At 34.5% G+C, this 21,205-nt stretch overlaps 1 protein-coding gene across 4 annotated transcripts in view; it reads left to right on the top strand.

Annotated features, from left to right (window-relative positions):
• The window catches only part of rnf130 (ring finger protein 130), a 50,298-nt gene that overhangs the window by 16,900 nt on the left and 12,193 nt on the right, over positions 1 to 21,205 (top strand). For 3 of the 4 annotated variants that reach the window (XM_059515828.1, XM_059515827.1, XM_059515830.1), the window contains exons 3-6: positions 2,382 to 2,573; positions 11,772 to 12,022; positions 14,229 to 14,300; positions 18,048 to 18,130. In XM_059515828.1, the coding sequence (XP_059371811.1) occupies positions 2,382 to 2,573; positions 11,772 to 12,022; positions 14,229 to 14,300; positions 18,048 to 18,130 (598 nt within the window). The remainder of the gene's footprint in view (positions 1 to 2,381; positions 2,574 to 11,771; positions 12,023 to 14,228; positions 14,301 to 18,047; positions 18,131 to 21,205) is intronic. The other variant, XM_059515829.1, reaches the window with a different exon arrangement.

Here is a 21,205-nt window from a genome sequence, read left to right as displayed (position 1 = left end):
GGTGCGGACTGGACACCGGGACAATTCCCGGTGGCCTGGCAGCCGATTTTGCCCCACTATTTAATATCATTATTGTATAATTGCCTGCCGAATGTACTAAAGCGATCATTTGCGAATCCGCCATTTGATAATTAAATCTCTAATAAATCATGAATTGTTAGGCATGACTCGCGCGCTCTCCGCGGCTCCGCCAAACGGTTTGGATCAGACTCAGAGTAATCAATGAGAGAGAGAGAGAGAGAGAGAGAGTGAGAGTGAGAGAATAGAGTGGAGTGCACTGTGGAAGCGCACAGCTGGAGCAGAGAAGCAGAACTACTGTTCAGGGTTTCAGGTCAGTTTCATCTGTAAAGATGCTTTTTTGTCTTTGTTTTGTTTTATTTATTTAATCAAGCAGCAGCACGTTGCTCATCAGTCATCACTCAAAATACTATATAAAGGACGTCATTATTATCTGTTGTAATGTTACAGTAGGAATTTAGCTGAAAAAAGTTCAGATTTTTTTATAGGTTTAGGGGGAGCAACGACAGACAACAACACAACCCTTACGAAAATTAACATTTTAATATTTATCTATAAATCCAGAGAAAATGGTTACTATTGTTTAACTGTGATAACCAAAAATTTAAAATTATTTTACAAATGCATTTATTTAAAAATAAATACAAATCCATTTGCAAAAAAAAAAAAATTAAACAAGGTTATTTTACTTTTTATATAGGCTAATAAAAGCAAGGTTAATTTTTGTAAGGGAAAAATATGACTCGTGTACATTATTAGGATTTTTCTATAAAGATATTGTAGTATTGTAGAGTATTGTATTATAAAGTATAGTTTTGTTCAATCTTGAGTATTAAAGTCACGAGAGAGATGCATAACAGGGCAAAATAAAGAGACTGAAGAGAAAAATGGAAGTGAAGGTGCAGTTCAGGAGAGAACTTTTAATTATTTTGCATGTCCCCAAATTAAAGATTTAAAATAGATAAAAATCGTTAGATAAACGATTATAGACAAAATAGATAAAATAAAAAATAGTTTGGTCCATGAATTTGTTTGTATGAGTTTGAATTTTCCAGTCTGAATTTTTTTCCATGGTTTTTTTTCCATGGTTTTTATTTCCAAAGACATGGTTTCATTTATTACACATAGGCCTACTGAAGCTCGCAGTGTTTTCAACCCCTGCCGCCTCAATATAGGAGTAAATGAGCACATAAACACAATTTCTAGAACTGCTCTGTGTCACTTCATGTGCATTTTACTTATTTTGAGAAAACTATCATCATATACAAAGAGACAACAAAAACAACAATGTTTCAGGAGTTTATTACACAGAATACGTCACATGCTTATTAGATAACTGTATTTAAGTTGATGTATATGCTTTTATTTATTATTCTTTAATTTTCACAAATTTAGAAAAGTAATCAAAAAGTACTCAAAAGTAATTAGTTACATTACTTTAATAAAGTAATTGAAAAAGTTACACTACTATTACATTTTAAACAGGGTAACTTGTAATCTGTAACCTATTACATTTCCAAAGTAACCTTCCCAACACTGCTGGTGAGTGTAAGTTTCATCAGAAATGCAAGTCAACAGAACACAGTGAGACTGCGTTCAAGCACAACCTACTAATAATTCCATTCCTCCAGTTAGATTTGTAGTGGATTTTTAGTTGATCTTTTTTGGACTGTGAATGAATAAGATTGTTTATGAGTTATTACTGCAGTCTTCAGCATCACATGATGCTTCTGAAATCAGTCTAGTATGCTGATTTGGTGCTCAAGAAACATTTTGTATTATCAATGCTGAATAAAGCTCCGGAATATTCTTGTAGAATCAGTGATACTTTTTTAAAGATTTTTTCTATGGATAGAAAGTTGCATAGAAAGGATAGAAAAGAGCAACATTTATGAGAAATACAATTTTTTTTTTGTCATTATAAATGTCTTTGCTGTCTGTTTTGATCTATTTAATGCGAACTTGCCGATTAAAAGTATTATTAGGCTTGTTTTATTTATTTATTTATTTTTATTTGTATTTATTTATTAACTTTACTTTTTATTGTGGTATACAGTAATAAATAGTTTTTTGTGTGTTAATGCACAAGGATGTACTGTACAGCAGGTCTTGGGACAACATTCAAATTTCAATAGTCAACACTATTAGAATTGTATAATTAATGCCACTTTTTGATGTGAAATATGAATGTAAAATAAAGTGAAATGTAAAATACAGTAACTTTAATGTATTTCTATATTGCTGCAAAAAGTAAAAAAATGGCATGAGCAATTGAGCGTAACTTGTACCGGAGCATGTGTAATATACAAAATGTAAATGAAGACTAGAATTGAGGCTTTGTTTCTTTCTTTTTTCCTATTTAGCAGTGGATTTGCAAGGCTGCTGTCCCACCCGGTTCATAGTTCCTCCGAAAACCACACACTGGGTGGCCATTATGCAGAGAGGGAAGTGCACCTTCAAGGAGAAGATCCTCAAGGCAGCTGCTTTTAATGCCTCGGCTGTCATTATCTACAATAACAGCACCAAAGAGGACACAGTCACGATGGCTCATGAAGGTGAGTGCAATAATCAATGTGTTCTCATTAAGACTAATGCAACTGTCTCTTTAGTGTCATGCAGACTTTCTTACTTTTGTAGTCAGTTCCTTTAGATAGGAATCAAAGCTTGTCCCTGTTGTAGTAATTTTAACACTACATGTTTACATGCAGGAGATTTGTTAATATTGTATGTGCATGTAAATGGATATTTTTATTTGACTGAATGAATCAGTTGTTTTGGTTTAAAACATAGGAAGTGGTAGTGGATATTTTATGACCGAACAGATACACCTGACCTGTTACTTTTAGGTCTTTGTTTGTAGTGCTTGCAGCTGATTTTAATGCAGTGAGGTACATTATCTAGAAAAGTCATTGTCCAAGGACTAAATGGGAGTGTGTGTGTGCGTGTGAGTGTGTGTGTGTTTTGTCAGTGCAATTGAGAAACAGTTTTACTTAGCAACTCCAAAATTCGCAAAGTAAAGCTAACTGCGAAATGAAACTAGCCAAAACGTGTGTGTGTGTGTGTATGTGTGGTTGTGTGGGTGGCTATCACTAACTCTAGAAGAGTTTTGTGCAGTAGACATCAGACAGTTTAAGGGAAAATGTTGCTGTGCTCAGCAAAAATGTATTTTTATTATTATTTTATTTATTTTTTAAAGCATTTTGGTAAAAGCAACAGCTGACACAGTAATTTTAATGGGCATTCTATTCCATTAATGTTTACTAAACAGACCACACAGATGGTATCCGGACATGAGATAAATGGCACCACAATACATCAAGCTACATATAATACATTATGGATTGTTTATTATGAATTATGCAAGTGTTTATAATACTTGCATGTAAAATCAATCATGCTTTTGAAATGTATTGTAGTCCTGTTAGATAGTAGATCAAATTATAATACGCAGTTTATTACTAATTTTATTTTGATTATTTATCTTAACAGCGATGTCATTAGTATTACTGTTTATTTTTTATTTATGACACCTGTTCAGAATATATGAATGTTCTTCATTTTACAAGTAAGTTGTCATTCTGTCAGAGGTAGACTTTTTTTAAACTGTTGATCTGTGTATACATGCAAACTGACATCTGTGACAGTTACATCGCAACTATTTTAAAAAGGTTTTTCCGTCATGGGTGCATTTTAAAGATGCTTTGAAACTCCTCGAAACCTCTGTGTTCTGTTCCATTTATGTGGTGCTCTGTCTAGTTGTTTTTGAACGCAAGAGCACATCCTGTATGAATGTTTTCTCACTCATTCCATGCTGCCTGCTCTCTTTAAGGGACTGGAGGTTGTTAATTAATGATTTATGTTATTTTTTAATGTTACAAGAGAATATATGGATGATTCTCAGTTGTATGGAACCAAAACAGCAGCCTTGAGGAGCAGGATTAATTGTTTGTGTATGTAGGTATTTCATCATTTGTCTCGGGGTTATAAACCTGCCGTGAGAGTGTGTGACTGTGAGAGACTGTTTGGTTTTTGAGGGCATTCGGACACGGTGAAGGACTGTGCGTACTGGAATTCATCCCCCCGTGCAGTCACTGTTGCTTTGCAGGTGCACTCTCTCCACACACACACACACACACACACACACACACACACACACACACACACACACACACACACACACACACACACACACACACACTCTTCTAGCTTGGCACATATCCAAGAGCTTAGGATGCACATGGCACATAAGATTCAACCTAAAGCTTCTCACAGAACAACCTAAAGTTGTTTAAAGGGTACAGTACAGTAAAAAAGGGGAAGATAATGGGAGATGGTGACTCACGGCAGCGCTATCAGAATGGGATCGATGAGATATTTAAATATAGCAGGATTGCATGATTTATTCAGAGGGTCCTTTTCCCCTGCTACCTATGAGATTCAAACCTCGATGTACCAGCTGTTAATCTTGAGGTACCTCACTATTCAGCTGGATTTTGATTTATGGTGTCATGAGACAGTTGTCCAAGGGTTCTTGATGTATCTCTTTTTTTTTTCAACTGCATAGGGATGCAAGCCTTATTTCCTTTTTCAATACATGTGAGGCAGTATTTTCATATGTAGATTTAAGTCACATATTCAGAACACTATCTTTAAAAAGAAAAAAATGTTGTGCATCCACAGGAAGTTTGGGGTTGTGTGTGTGTGTGGGGGTGGAGACATGTTTGCAAACAGAAAGCTGCAAGCAAACTGAACTGACACATTTCTTTCAAGAGCAACAAACTTAAAGATTTAGTGTATGTGGATATATATATATATATATATATATATATATATATATATATATATGCGTCTGCCAAATATATATATACACACCTACACTACTATTCAAAAGTTTGGGATCAGTAAGACTTGTAATGATTTTTAGTCTCTTATGCTCATAAAGGCTGCATTTATTTGATCAAAAATACAGAAAAAAACTGTGCTCTTGCAAAATGCTACTACAATATAAAATAAATGTTTCTATTGTAATATCCTTTAAAATATAATTTATTTCTGTGATGCAAAGCTGAATTTCCATCAGCCATTACTCCAGTATAAAGTGTCATATGATCTTTAAGAAATCATTCTAATATGCTGATTTATTATTAGAATGATCAATGTTGGCAACAGTTGTGCTGCCAAATATTTTTTTGGGAAACTGCAACACTTTTTTTCAGGATTCCTTGAATAAAAAGTTAAAAATTATATAATTTATTCTAATTATTTATCAGTCATATACCAAACTTTTGAATGGGAGTGTGTATATATAATATAATATACAGTATGGTAACACTTTAGTTTAAGGTCCAGTACGTGAGTGCATATTGTAAATATTTACTGTAAATGTATTTATATAATTAGCATAAGTCATATGCTTTTCTCTGAGCATTGTTTTTACCATAGCATCAACATCTTTAATTATCTGTTCAAGTACAGTTTAAAGACACTGTTATAGGAGTTGAAACCAAAATGTAAAACCAGTTACATGCTGAGTGCTTCTAAATTCATCATGCCACATGCTCTCTCGAGTCCCTGTGGTTTGAAGGATTGAATCACCTTCACTGTCTGTGTCAGTCAGCATGTGCAGGGCTTAAGACCACCTTTGAGGGAGTTTCCCCTTTAACACAGATCAATATTTGCATAGCTTGACCTTTATGCAAGGAACAATCAATAATGAATACAATTAATTTCTAAGCACTGTTATAAAGTAAGGCCATTTAGACTTTGTTTTAGCATTTCTAAATGCATGAAGGATGTCAATAACATTTTTTACTTTTTAATCCATATTTGGTTAATTTTGTTGAGAGATCTATTGGAATCATATTTGATAATGATATGATTGTTATTATAGCTCATAGTATTTGGTTTTGATAAGACTGTAAGTAGTGTTGTCAAAAGACCCGGTACTTCTGTACAAAGTCGGTACTAAAAAATGAAAATGTCACGCTATCAGGTTTCTTTAAGTACCGGTGGTACCGAGTACCCGGTCAACCCGTTTCTTGATGCATACACCGCTATGATTTCCGCGAAGCAGAAAACGTGGACGGAATCTCAAAATCCAGTCATGAAAATGAAACTTACATTTTAATATGGACAGCCACTGAATTTGTCGAAGTTAGCATAAATCAATGAAATCAAATCTCCATATGGACCAGTATCTGTAAATATTAAGCCGCAAAAGTTGGTTGAAATATGAATCCTGCATGTTCTGCGAGTCTCTGTGTGAGTGAGTGAATGAATGAATGAATGACAGAGATGCAGGTTTGTTTACTACATAGACTGAAGCGCGTGATGCTTGAAGTAATTTCAGCATCTGCCGTCTCAATGAGGACATAAATACATAAACAACATCACCAGAACTGTTCTGAGTCACTTCACAAGCAATTTACTGTTTCATTTGAGTAAAACCAGTGTCAGTTTAAAGTTATTCACGGTAACCTGTCAAAATAAAAGTTCATTTTTACATAAAGGCATTGTGCTAGAAATATTACTATTATTTAGTAGAATGTATGTGATACTGCTACTACTGTTGAAAAAATGTATAAACCTTTTTAAAGAAGTAAATCAGACAATATTTCTTCCATGTTTTAATTTTAATAGCAAATCAAAAAAAATTAAATGTGTTTAAATTTCATGAATTAAAAGACAAATTACATTTGGGTGAAACTTGTTTACTGTTTTTCATAATTATATTACTTGTAGAAAAATTTAAACACAATTGTAAATAAGTATAAAGAATGCCATTGGTTTTATTTTAGTTTTTTTATTAGCATATTTTTGTTTGGTACCGAAATTGGTACAGAGAACCGTGGATTTTCACTAGTATCGGTACCGAATACTGAAATTTTGGTACCGTGACAACACTAACTGTAAGTGTCATCAACAGAATGTGCCTGTGTACATGAGTTATGCACCATGATGTATATCATGATATACATTTGTGTGTTCTCATGCAGCTTATGGAGACAAAAAGGCATTGGAGTTGATCAGAGCTGCTCTATCAGTCACCGCTGGAGCAAACTGTCCCTGTCCTGCCCTAGACATCATCTTTACTGCCTTCTGAGCCAGGCAGCGTGCTAAACAATCACGTCTCATTCACACCTGCGCATAAACAAAAGTGCTTACTATTGCTTATAAAAATAAAAATAAAAATCTATACAAAACCATAGCAGTTAGTAGACTGCAAATTAAACCTTTGTTTATACATGAAGAAACAACCATAATGTCAGACACACAAGCAAGCCACATTCACACTGACATTCAGACTCCTTTTTCACACTCTTTGCACCCTTATGACATTCAGGATTCGGCTGTAAGATGCAGCAGTTTCTATACACAAGGGATGATGCACCTTTGATTATTTCCATAATAATTGCATGCCTGTTGACCCTGTAGCCTTACACTACAGTCGTAATCCACTGATTGTATGTAGTTTTAAGCATTATCTCTTCATTGGACATATACTGTATAAAGCTGTTTTTTATCATCTGATGAAAGTACTAATAAGTAGAAAGAAGGCTGGCAAATCTAATAAGAATGTTTTTACACAATATAATTATATAATTAATATGGTGTTATTTTCATTTTCGTATAAATTTAAAATGCTATTTCATTCAACATTTACTCTAGTGCTTATTAATAAAATGCTTTTGTTTTGCTTTTCTTTCTTTCTTTAGGGGAAAAAAGTTCTTTTTTTGTTGCATTCCAGAATGTTGTATCCTGATGTATGTAATCCTGATATTAATTTTTTCAGGATGCACATTCTTTAAGAATGATCCACATGTCATCTTAGAGTATAGGGCAGTGTCCAAATGCACCATTTGTACAATGTCAATAGAAATCATGCAAAACATTCTCCTATACATTTCTCATAGTTAGCTGTGCCGTTTAGAAATTAGGATTTGTTTCACTGTACTTCACATGTCTTTATAAATCAACGTAATTCTTTAAGAACCATCTTTCATGAGGTTTTGTATAATATAACCTGTGTCCCTTGTGATTCTTTCACAGCCCTGCCACGCTATCTGCTGCTAAAAAGCTGTGAAAGTAAATTTGTGCCTTGTAGACCCTAGAGGCATTGAAACTCGTCATCAGAAAAAGCCGGTTAATGTTTTATTATGGCATCTCAGTGGTTTATCAAAGAGCTATACCTCAGAGATGTGTTGCTGCAGTCTGTCAGTCCAAACACTTGCAGTCTAAAATGCCAGAAACCACAAACTGAAAGTTGTATGTGAAAATGTCAGGGCACAGCTAGATATGACAGAGGCATTCTGGGATATATCTCTCAAATAGGTTTGTATTTAGAGTTTGTGCCATCAAGGTTAATCATATGGTAGGAATAGTCAATATAACAAAGTTTTGAATCTTGTTCGCTTAAATATGTTTTGAGCAGCATAAAAATAGTTATTTGCATTTGTTTTCCTGTATATAGGGCAGTTCATGTGCAGAATATAGTTAGATTAGATCACTGACTAGGACAGGTCAGCAATAGGTTTCTGTCTGTACTGTTCTGACCTTATTATTTCAAAGCCTAAGGGCCAGTATTATATCAGTGTCTGTGGCACGGCCTAAGCCCTAGATCGGTGTTATGGTGTGTGTTTATGGTTGGAGGGGGTGGACGGGGTGTTTGTTTGTCCTCATTTTATGTTGGCATGATTACTGTGCCATTTGTGTGACTGAATGTTTATTAGGTTAGATCAGAAGTATTAAACTGTATCTGTACATTTGTATGCTTTCAATGCAGGTAAAATAATAATAATAATAATAATAATAATAATAAATCCATGCATCGGCAATAGGTTATGTAGCTTTCCTGTAAAATGTTGTTTGTGTGGATCTCTGCATATTTGTTGTATATTTTCTATTTAGTACTTCATAATTTCCGAAAAGTCTTTCCACATGAGTTTTCATAGGCCTCATTCCCACTGTTTTTGACCAATTCAGTATGAAAAAAAAGAAGATTATTTTAATTTATCCTAAAATTAAACATGTAAAATATGAATAAAAAAATTCTGGGTTCCCACAGGTCCTTGAAATCCTTGAAAGTTTGTGAATCTGAAAAAAAAAAAATGTCAAGGCCCTGGAAAGCTTTTGAAAATTAACTTGCATAGATAGATGTCCTTGAAAGTACTTACATTTATTTTGTGCAAGAAGTTTTTGGGGAAAAAAATCCATATTATTCCCTCTGGTTCACTAATATGTTATTTCGCCAATATTTCGTGGCCTATGAATATTAGCTTGCTTGATTTATGTTAGTTACGCGCATTAACATGTTACGTTAAGTGTTACTTTGTGTTGTACTTTGTCATGACGTTCACGCACGTACAAAACTACTACAATAGTACCTCAACGTTTCATAGACACACCATAATGTTGAATTGCTTTGCTTGTTAAGATAATGTAAACCCCTGAGGCAAGAAAAACTTACAAGCATATTCATATATCTTAAAACTTCTTGTTGCAGTACATGACCTCTTTTCGATGAAATCCATGCAAAATAGTGTTGCTAACCATTCAGTATAATATGGAATTGTCCCGTATTCATAGGCATACGCCATAAGACCATAGACCATACAAATAACAAATTAATAATTCTTATTGCACTAATAATATTTTTGAATTGCAAACATAGCCACTCAAGGAAAGGTTTAAGACCTTGCAGAATCCTCTTTCTGCTGGATGCTCCCACTTCACTTGCACTAATGGCAATCTGCAGTTAGATTTTTCAGTTTGGTTGAATGCAAAGAAAGTGATTATTGATCATAAGCACAACATCCAGCTAGGCAAGAAAACATGCAGAAAAACATCTGCCTGAAGGAAGACATCTTTAAGTTAATGTTGTTAAACAGAGAAACAAAATTACACATTTTTAAAATTTTAACTTTTAGCATATTCCTTTACCTAGACCTCATTAATATTGAAGAACAAATTCAAGCACCAAAATCAGCCCACACACTCCCAAGTTCTGTTTAATTGAAAAATATTAATTTCATGAATTCGTAGGCTTCATGCTTGCAATAACATTTTAGTACAAAGTTGTAAATGTCATTTTAAAAAATACAAATACAAAACTTTATCGATTGAAGTTTCATAGATGTTCAGTTGTTATACTTTGTGTAACACACAACCCTAATAAACAAAACTGATAAGAAAAAACTAAGCAGCAGCATAGTTATTTCAACAACAACAAAAAAAAAAACATCAGATTTTAAATGTAATGTCCAATACAATTTTTCACCGTATATAGTAGGAGAATTTGCCACTAACCATTTAACAGGTTTTTACTGTAGAATTTTACATTTTTTTACCGTTAAATAATTTTTTTACAGCATGGTACAGAAAAAAATATTTTGATTCTGTCTCTTATATTCCTATAGTCCCATTTTCTGAAGTTGACAACCCTAATGCAAAAGTTAATATCAGATCACAAGGCCAAAGAAAAAAGAAAAATTATTTTTTGCATAGGTGTGTTTTAGGGCTGTCACTTTTGAGAAAAATCAAATTCGAACAGATATCAAATATCATGCAATGTATTCGAATATATTCAAATATGTACCCCCCCTCACACCCTCCCCGCGCATTAAAAAAAAAAAAAAAACCTTGCCTAATGGAGATTCAATCACAAATGTATTTACAGTGAGTCATAAACAGGACTGTCTGGATTATTATTTTTTTACTTAATGCTTTAAACAGCAGGTTATCAACTTGTATGAATATCAACTTGCATGAAGTGCCACTATACATATCCCACAACATTAGGCTAAATGAAAAAAGAAAAAAAAAAAGATTCAGAACAGGCACAAACAATAACGTGACAACTTAAACAGCAGCAGGAGTAAGGCATATAGCCTAGCCTAATTAATTTATTAATATTGTTTGGAAGAAACACCAGTCTATCAACTTGATCTGAATTAAGTGCGGCTCTCTCTTTATTTACAATGTTCCCCACGGTGGAGAACACACGTTCAGAGCGCACAGACGTGCCTGGCTACTAGCTCTTATTCGCGTGATTTGGTCATGGGCCTACAGTACAATACGTCAAGAGTGCCCTCTACTGGATAAGATGGCAAAGAATAAAATAAAAAACAAACGGTCTAAGACTAAAAAATGCGCTACACATGGCCTTTTTAAAAACTGGATATTTTATTTATAGTTCGATTACGGATATTTCACGTCATGTTCGAATGCATATTCGAATATCGAATAAAAAGGGACAACCCTAGTGTGTTTGACACATGAAAACTAACAATTTATCTTACAAGGTAACACGATGTCACCTTGCTCTCACTTGAAATGTGTTTCCATATAAAGTCCTGGAATTTCAGGGTATTGGACCTGAAAAGTCCTTGAAAGGTCCTTGAGTTTGAAGTTAACCAAGTTAACCTTTCATTTGTAATACTGTAAAATAAGTAATACAAATAATTTTATTTTACTTTAAAATTACAGTACCAATATTTACGTCCTAATTTCTTCATTTGCAAACAGTAAACCATCAAGCTTTTGTTCTGACAGGTTGCAATCATGAAAATGTAGGTGCTGTAAAATGTATAAAATGCATATAACAATTATCATGATTTATTATTATTATTATTCATACTTGTATTATTTTATTGTATTTATGATTTAGTAACTGCATTATGAATCTTTTTTTCTCTTTCACATAATTTTCTTGAATGAAAATAACCTATATCTCAATATAATTTATCTGTTCTAAGGCACTGGAGACATAGTGGCGGTAATGATCACCGAGTCCTTTGGAAAGGAGATTCTGGGATTCCTGGAGAAGAACCAGACTGTGTTGGTGTCTGTGATGGTTGGGTCACGAGGGCTGCCCAAGAACATCAACCGTGGCTCCTTGGTGTTCGTCTCCATCTCCTTTATCGTGCTGATGATTATCTCCTCTGCTTGGCTGATCTTCTACTTCATCCAGAAGATCAGAGACACCAGCGCACGCGACCGCAGTCAGGTCTTAGACAACACACACACACACACACACACACACATATACCAGCCTAGCACTTCTGCTTCAGTATTCTCCTGTTGCTTTTTTTAACAAAACACACAAAAACACACTCTCACCCTCAAGCTTGCATCTAAAAGCATTGCCAGATTTTTCTTCCAAAGGTCTCTCTGATATTTAACAGGCTTATCTGACCTTCAGGAACTTCCTGTATGCTCAAATATAGTAGTAAATGGCCCAGCCTTCCCAGCTCATGAAATCTTAATGCAGAAGTGTGTGTGTGTGTGTGTGTGTGTGTGTGTGTGTGTGTTTGGTGACACTCTGCCTCTTCAGCGTCTGGTTCCACACACACACAAACTCACAGTCCTCATTACTCCACAGAAGGGCTGATGTCTCTCAGCCCTTTTGCTTTTAACAGACTTCTGAATTTACTGCTGGCATAAACTGCTGTAATCAAGCTGTTTTAACGTCTGCTGGTATGAAGGTGAAATTTCTTATTTACTAGTTAAATTTAAAATAGTAGACACAGTTTATACTACGGAGTGCAATAAAAACAGTGAGTGCATTTGAATTCAAGGCCTTGCCCTGAGAATGTGTAAGGTTACTTTAAATCTTTTTTATTGGGGGCATGTCATAGACAGTTTCAGCAAAAGCTCATTTGCACATCTTTGCCAGTGTGGTTATTGCATTTTATTACAGTTTCATAAAAAAAAAAAAAAAAAAAAAATATATATATATATATATATATATATATATACATTTATTCATTTAGGAGACACTTTTATCCAAAGCGACTTACAGATGAGGACAGTGGAAGCAATCAAAAACAACAAAACGAGCAATGATATATAAGTGCTATAACAAGTCTCAGATAGGTTAACACAGTACACGTAGCATGGGATTTTAAATAATATAATAAATTAAAAAAAGAAAACAGAATAAAAAAAGATTAGAGCAAGCTAGTGTTAGAGATCTTTACACATACACACACACACACACACACACACACACACATACAATTGCATAATAAATGAAAAGAAAACAGAATACAAAAAGATTAGAAAGGTAGTTTAGATTTTTTTAAAGAATAGAATTAGAATAGTGAGTGTTAAAGTTAGAGGGTCTTTTTTTTGTGGTGTTAGCTGATTTTGGAATGATTGGCTACCATCATTTTTTCAAAAAAAAAAAAAAAAAAGATTCAGCAAGAGTGCAATAAATTATTCAAAAGTGGCAGTAAAAACATTTATAATGTTAAAAAAAATTTTTTTTCAAATAAATTATAATTTTTTAAAATCTTGTTTATTCAAGATTCCTAAAAATGTATGACTGTTTCCACAAAAATATTAAACAGAACAACTGTTTTCATCATTAGTAAAAATATAAATGAAAAGTTTTTTGAACACCAAGTTGATATTAGAATAATTTCTGAAGGATCTAATAATTCCAATCAAAATTCTAATAATATTTCACAATATTACTATTTACTGTTTTTTTTTACTGTATTACACACACATACTGCACCTTCAATTGACTTCTGTTGTTTTTTAATTAAGCTTATTATAATTAGTACAGACTGACCCCTAACCCCTGTGGCATTTTTAGATTTGAATTAAAACATCATTTGGCCATTTTATGAACTGTACTTGTGAAGACATCCTCATGAGTCTGCATATTTGTGTCTATATTTGAGAGGACATTTTGAGACCTTTGCAAATACAGCACATACATGCACAGTTTAGCCAGCATAAATCCTTTGGCCCTGGTTGCCCCTTTGGCTTTTTCTGTAAACTGTCGGCGGTAAATCACTGAGCGGTTTATTTAGCAATAAACTGTCAGCATGAAGACCGAGGACATCTCAGAACAAACACTCATAAACGCACACACAGACAATAAACTGCCCATTACAGGCTGCACTTATGGCCCTCACTGTCAGATCTTTCACTAACTCAGCCTCATTTGCTTTATACAATCCTGATAAGACTCTAATATGTTGCTTTTATCACAATTAATATTGCTAATGCTTTCTTCTCTGCATTATTATTCAGCTCTACCTTGTTTATGAAAATCTGAATTGCAATTTTTTTTTTCGGCTGTTCAGAGTCTTTTATTCCCCAACTTTGTTTAGTCATTTTAATTTCCTGTTTCATTAATTCAAGCTGTGAATCTAAAATTATGTGAATTACCGTCTCCTCTCTGTCCTTTGTTACTATAGCGACGGCTGGGAGATGCTGCCAAGAAGGCCATTAGCAAGCTGACTACCAGGACGGTAAAAAGAGGGGACAAGGTGAGGTATTTTGACGTCATTGCTTGTTTACTTTTCTCAGGCATGAATCTATCCATGTAATGTCTGCCAGGCTATAGTAAGCAGCACTGTGTCCTATCATGGAACTGTTTGTGCAATTCTTCATTCATAATGCATCTCCGTATTCCATGAAGTACTCACTGGACACGTACGCACTGCAGATAAATACGCCTGTCACTATTCTTCTGAGTGCTTAATCACATTGCATTTTTCAACAACTAAAAACTACAAGTAGATAGAAACGTAGCCTTGCTGTCTAGCGGCAACCTGTACATTACAGTCTACACAGAGTGCATGCGGTTTAAAAGCAGACGCCTAAAGAGCACAAACAAAACACAACGCCTTTGGAAATTGCTGCATGGTGATACGTATCTGCTCACTATTATTACTTTAGAAAAAGCAATCTCAGAGCAGTTAGAAAAAGCAATCTCAGAGCAGGTGAAACTACTTGGTTTCTGGTTGAAATCTCTGTTTCTGTTTGCAGCAAAACAAACATTACTACACTACATGTACAAATGCGCAGTAACTTTCTGTTCATCCAAGTATCATAAAAATGTATGACAGTTTCCATAAAAATATTAAGCTGCACAGCTGTTTTTAACATTGACTGTTTCTTGAGCACTAAATCAGCATATATTCTGGCTGCTGTAAACTCATCTTTTAACATTTAAAAAAAATCATAATAAAAAAGCAAACTCCGATCGGGTTAAGCTGTTGAAATCAGTTTACAACAAAGCAAACACCACCATGCTGCTTTTTTGTCCTCTTTATAATAAAGTGACTAGGGATCTCAGGATTTTTACAAATAATACTGCACAGTATATTTATGCATGTAGTGCATCATTGATTGTGTAATAATACAATGCATATTAAACCTTTGCTCAAGGTCTAATTTAATCAATAATTGGTGGTTAAATATTGGTGACAGACAGTTTAGGTTCATCTCTGAAAGTACTCTTGTTGAATGTACCACAAAGTCCAAAGAAAGACATTGACCTGTGTAAAGGTGAATGACTGTCAGGTGAGCGATGAGGTAAGAAGGGTCGTGAGACTTCACAGCTGTTCGGTTTGGAGAAGGGCTGGAGCCGTGCCAGTCAGTGTGTATCATAGCCCAGTCAAGGTCAGCTCACATCAGCCATGAATAAAACATCAGTGGCCTTGGAGAAGTGCTGCAAGAAATTGAAACCTTTCGTCTGAGAGGTCCTGCTCGCTAGTGATTGAGTGAGAGAACATCTGTCTATCTTCCTCTTCCTCTCTCTTTCAGTTTCTCTCCTTTTTCCTTTTCAAGTGATCTCCTACATTTTTTTTTGGATCAGTTATGACGCATTTTCCAGCGATGATTCATCTTTACAGCTTCACTGCCTTGGCTGAAGCCTCTAAGCCTCTGAGTATCGGCCACGTCCCTCTGCAGGGACCGACCGGACCACAGTCGATGACTCTCACACTGAGAGGGCCCCATTAGAAACCAAACACCACTCGTCACAACATGACCTTGACCATGCAGAGTAGACAGGACACTGCCAGGTGACGGAAATAGCATCTAGAGTAGAGAAGATGCTTCCAGGAAGAGCAGGGCAGTGTGATTTAAAACCTAGGAGGATTTTGTCACTTTCTAAATGGCTCCATGCTCAGGGAGGTCTAGTTAGTTGCCTGAGTGATGCGTTGCCTGCTACTAGAGGTATATTTATTCTGTCATAATATATAAATAATGTTTGAAAGTGTTGCTGCTGCATAAAATTAAGTCTCATAGGAAATTTATGATGAAGTCCTATTAAATATTGGGTAAGAATGCCACTTGAGCAGTTATTGTAGCACTATAATTATTATTGAATTAATGATATGCTGATTAAATAATCAAGTTAATGTCAGTGTCATTTTAGTATTATTTTACATACTGTTATTGTATTTATTAATAGTCTGGCATAGTTTTTTTGTGTTTTTTTTTATTTTAGTTTAAGTTTTAGTAATATTATGTTGTCATTTTTAATTTATTTCAGTTTTTGTTTGAATAATTTTAGTACTAATACTTTATTTTAGTTAGTTACAAATTTATGATTTCTCATTTTTGATTGAATGTTTTTTTTTCAGCTTTATTTGAATTACTAATTTTTGATAGTTTCAGATTTCAAAAATCTAATCAATTAAATCACTGTAATAGCTGATCTTGCCATAACTTTGTCATAATTAGGCTTTTCTTTATTGATAATGAAGGCTTATAAAACACTATCTATCTATCTATCTATCTATCTATCTATCTATCTATCTATCTATCTATCTATCTATAAATAATTATATAGAGACACACTCTTACCCGAGCAGCTTCCTATAGTTTTCTCTGAGACTTGACATGAGTTTCTAGAACCACACTGAAGAAATGTTTTCCATATTTTTATTCTATTTATATTCCAGTATTTTTGGGATCTGTGTTAGGTAATTATTTGACACAAAATACAGTATGAATGTTCAGAATTACATGCTATCATACATTATACTAGGAATGGATATATATATATATATATTTAGGACACACGTATTCTCTTGTTTTAACATAATAATAAACTAGCTGAAATATTCGCTTACTGCATAACGAACATCTCACAGTGCATATTTTTTCTGCCTACTATTTGTTGAAGTATTATGTAAACCATGTGAATTATGCAATGATATTGTTTAACTGTATTATCAACACTATACTCATTATGCAGATCAAATGTTTTTAGGTGACCTCATTTACAACATGCATTTTTAATTAAGTGAATGACAGCTAGTTATCACCTAATACATAAAAACAGTTAATGTGCAATTAAACACTTGATGTATTGTCGAAAGTTAAGCGATTATTATGTGCAGTGTGGTCTTATGTTAATAGAATTCTGCATGCAATACTGTGCACATGACATATATACTTTGCTATTGTAACTGTACAGATTGCTACACCGTAGTTAGACCATTTTAATCTCATGTATTTAAAGAATTACATAATAGTTTGACTTTATAATCAAGTGCACTTGAGAATAGCTGGGCAAGATGAATACACGCACGAGGCTGCGAGGAGGTCAAGAGATCAGATCAATATAGAGCGAAATGCAGGTACTCAAAGCTCAATGCCAAGAGTTTCAAGAGAATTTTACCTGCCTTATTTCCATTTCTCACAGATTCGTGTCATAAGGCCAGCATACAGATTTAATAAAAATGGGCTAGTGATGCTTAAGTAGAAATAGTAGGGAAGATTCAAGGTCCTTAAGAGAATTATATTAAGAGTGTTTCTGTATCTTATATTTCTGTATTCATATTGATTTACCCTAAACATTAAATAGGTCCCCCCCTTTTTTTTGTCCTTAGCTTCTCACATTCAACAAGTGATAAGCAGCAGAACCTTACAATGGTCACTTGGTTTATGTTTCTGTGATGTTTTACGGAGTAAAAATGCAGCTGTACGTAATAGTTTAAAAAATAATAATAATAAATTCAGCAACATCATCTTGCCTATTAATGTGTCTTGTCAGACAGCATTTTCCCTTTCAGTGGTCAGTGGTCACTTATTGCATTTTAGCTTAGCTTCTGTAAAAATTATCATTTGACAGTCCTGTTCTGGTTTGACTGGCAAATGATCCTAAAACTGCCCCGATATACCCTGTGTCTATATCCTAATGAAAATTTAATTTGTAACTATATTTTGACTAATGAAAAGGCTAACTTTAATCTTCATCTTGCGTTCATGTTTTGCAGGAAGCAGAGCCAGATTTTAATCATTGTGCAGTGTGCATTGAAGGTTATCAGCTAAACGATGTGGTCCGGATCCTACCCTGCAAGTAAGTTTGTGTGTCTGTGTGTATTTACATGTGCATTTAGTTTCGCTTTGTGAAACAAGGACAATGAAATATCAACTATTTCTGCAAATTATTATTTTTTTTTTTAATGCTTAATTTTAATGTGTTCCTGTAGCTCAATTGGTAGAGCACTGCGCTATCAAGCGCAAGGTTGTGGGTTCGATTCGCCGGGAACACATGATAGGTAAAAATTGATAGCCTGAATGCACTGTAAGTCGCTTTGGATAAAAGCATCTGCTAGATGCATAAATTTAAATGTTTAATTTAAATTTAAATGCTCAGTTTTTTTAATTTCTCTTTTGTACTACTACTATTTATTAATATACATTTCTTTCATTCTCTTTTGTTGTCGTTCTATTGTAAGAATAATTATAATAATTACATTTATATTAAGGTTATCCTTAATGTTTTTATTCAGAATTTAAACTGAAACTGCTCTTGTTATGATGGTAGTAAATTATTATTATTATTTTTTTCCATTTGAACATTTTCTCTTATGTTGTCCACTGACAAAATATTTTGTATTATCCAGTGCAATTTGGTTTTTCACCCCAGACTTTGAATAATGGTCAAATGAAATTTGGAGCGAGAGAGGGAGATCAGAGGTCACTTGCTGTTGTGAGATGTGAGTGTGTTGAGGAAATGTGGCACTGCTGTTGCTGTGAATCACTGCCCTGTCAGACCCACTCTGCTTATTTTTAGCAGCTCAGCTTCCAGTGACCTCTAGGCAGCCAACACACAAGCACACATGCATTTATTTATACTTACAAACAGATACACATTATTCATGCACCGTATATTAAAGGGATGCGACATAAAGTAAGCACACACTAATACACAAGCATGCCCTTTCCTACCGTTTCAGACACCATCTGCTGAGTATGACCCGGTCACACAGCTGGAAGTCTAGCCGCTAATTTTGTGGATCATCTTACACCAAACACGCATACTGTACATGTCCACATGCTATAAATGCTTATGTAGATACACTGTGAGCTGCTACGTGCAATACCTAGTTTGACGCTAGAAAGTCAGTCATACAGGTTTGAAATGAGTAAATGATTTGATAAATTGAAAATAGATCAATTCAAATTAGTGAACTATCTCTAGTACAGTATCAGTCATCTCTCCATGATATCTACTAGCTTTGATATGTTTTCTCTTTTCATCCACACCCACTCACGCTCTATCCTTATTATCTCTTTCGCTCCCTCTTTCTGTCTCTACAACTGTACAGCAGCGATGAAGCACTAATCCAGAGCCTGGTTAATTGCATTGTTCTCTGCTTACGGCTGAATCATTGCTCCACTCCAGTCAGATCAAATAACACACTCGTGAGCTGCAGCCTGTGCTGCCTCAGACAGCTGCTGGCATCCAGCAACAAACCAGTCTGAAACTCTCAGTCATCGTGAGAAACAGTTGGATGACCATCCAGGAGGTCTTAAAGCACCAAGCATTGTAGACCCCATGAAATTCAACTTTAATTCCATAAATGTTGCATTCCAGGCCATGTGTATGTTAACATACTCCCAAAACGTGGCAAAATATATAAACGAGAGGCCATTGGCTAATAAAAATGTATGACATCAAAAATATTGGCTGCTGTAACTTCCTGTTTGAAGACTTGCTGTCAACACATGAAAGAAAATAGGCGCTTATCTTTGATTTCATGGGGTCTTTTAGATGTTAACTGTTAACTGTTCGGCTTTAGATATTCATATATAGATAGTTTAGCTCTGAGGGCTCTGCAAAAATGTGTTCAATTAAATGAGGAAGCATATTGCAAAAAAAACAAGTTTAAATACATAATGCTAATGCATGACCTCCATAAGGACAGGTAGTGAGCTTGAATGATTCATAACCGATTTCAATTCATCCCAAAGGTGTTCAATAGGTTTGACTAGCTTTGTGCACTAGGTTTACTGTCATGCTGGAATAGAAAAGGCCCTACCCACAGAGTTGTCATACAGTTATGTCATTCTATGCTGTATGATTAAGATCTGTTTGGAGATTTGAACTGGAATAGCCAAACCCATTTGTCGTAAAGAGGTGTCTACTTATTTTTTTATTATATAGTTTATTTCTTAAAAAAAAAAAAGGCAAAAAAATATTCAGGGTGTACATATAGTGCAAGATTTTAACAATCAAGATCACTGGATCATGAAGAGAAGCAGTAAAATAAAGGATCAATTAAAATTTTTCCTGCCAGTGTGCTATTGGTTAGATTATTACTATGTTTTGATAAAAGATAATAAAAAACTATTTAATTTTAACATGTTTAGATATTTTTTCAAGAAATACATATTTATATTTATTAAATCAAATATATCAAAAGCAACCGTAAAGTCATTTGTAATGTTACAAAAAATATATTTAAATTATATGCTGTTCTATTAATCACAGAATCCTTAAAGTTTCACGGTTTCCACAAAAATATCAAGCAGCATTCAGCAACTGTTTTCTGCCTTGATGATAATAAGAAATATTTCTTGATCACAAATCAGTATATTAGAATGATTTCTGTTTAAAGGTGCCATCTGTCATATCTGGCAAAAAAATCAAGTCATACTCCACATTCCATACCAGATGGGGGCAGTATGCCTCAATAAAGTGAATTGGTCTACTCTAGAGTAACAAACGAGAAACGGCATAGTCTCTATGCTCCACCCCTACCTTCACAACAACCCTAGAGCATAGCCGAAGCCTATAAGACAGCGGTTCTCAATAGCAGTCCTCGCGCCCCACTGCTCTGCACATTTTGAACATTTCTCTTAGCGCTTTAGACATTTGTTCTATTCGAACATAAGTGCCCTGCGAAGTGGACATCACAGGATATTCAGCCATGATTCCAGTTCGAAGCGAACATAGCTATATGTTCCAATCAAAGTGCATTGATTTGTGCAAGTCGTGAATTTAAATTGTATTGATTTACAGAGGTATATGATGTCACAGTTGTCCATGTTTAAAGACGCTGCACAGCACAAATCAGTGAATGAATGTTTCGATGTGAGGTAAACTTCAACAGATTTTCCCTGCTCAGAGAGTAGGGAGCAATGA

The sequence above is a fragment of the Carassius carassius genome, chromosome 29, assembly GCF_963082965.1.
Source record: "Carassius carassius chromosome 29, fCarCar2.1, whole genome shotgun sequence".
Taxonomy (NCBI): domain Eukaryota; kingdom Metazoa; phylum Chordata; class Actinopteri; order Cypriniformes; family Cyprinidae; genus Carassius; species Carassius carassius.
Note: the sequence above shows the minus strand (reverse complement) of the source record. Positions and strands in the feature narration are given on the sequence as shown.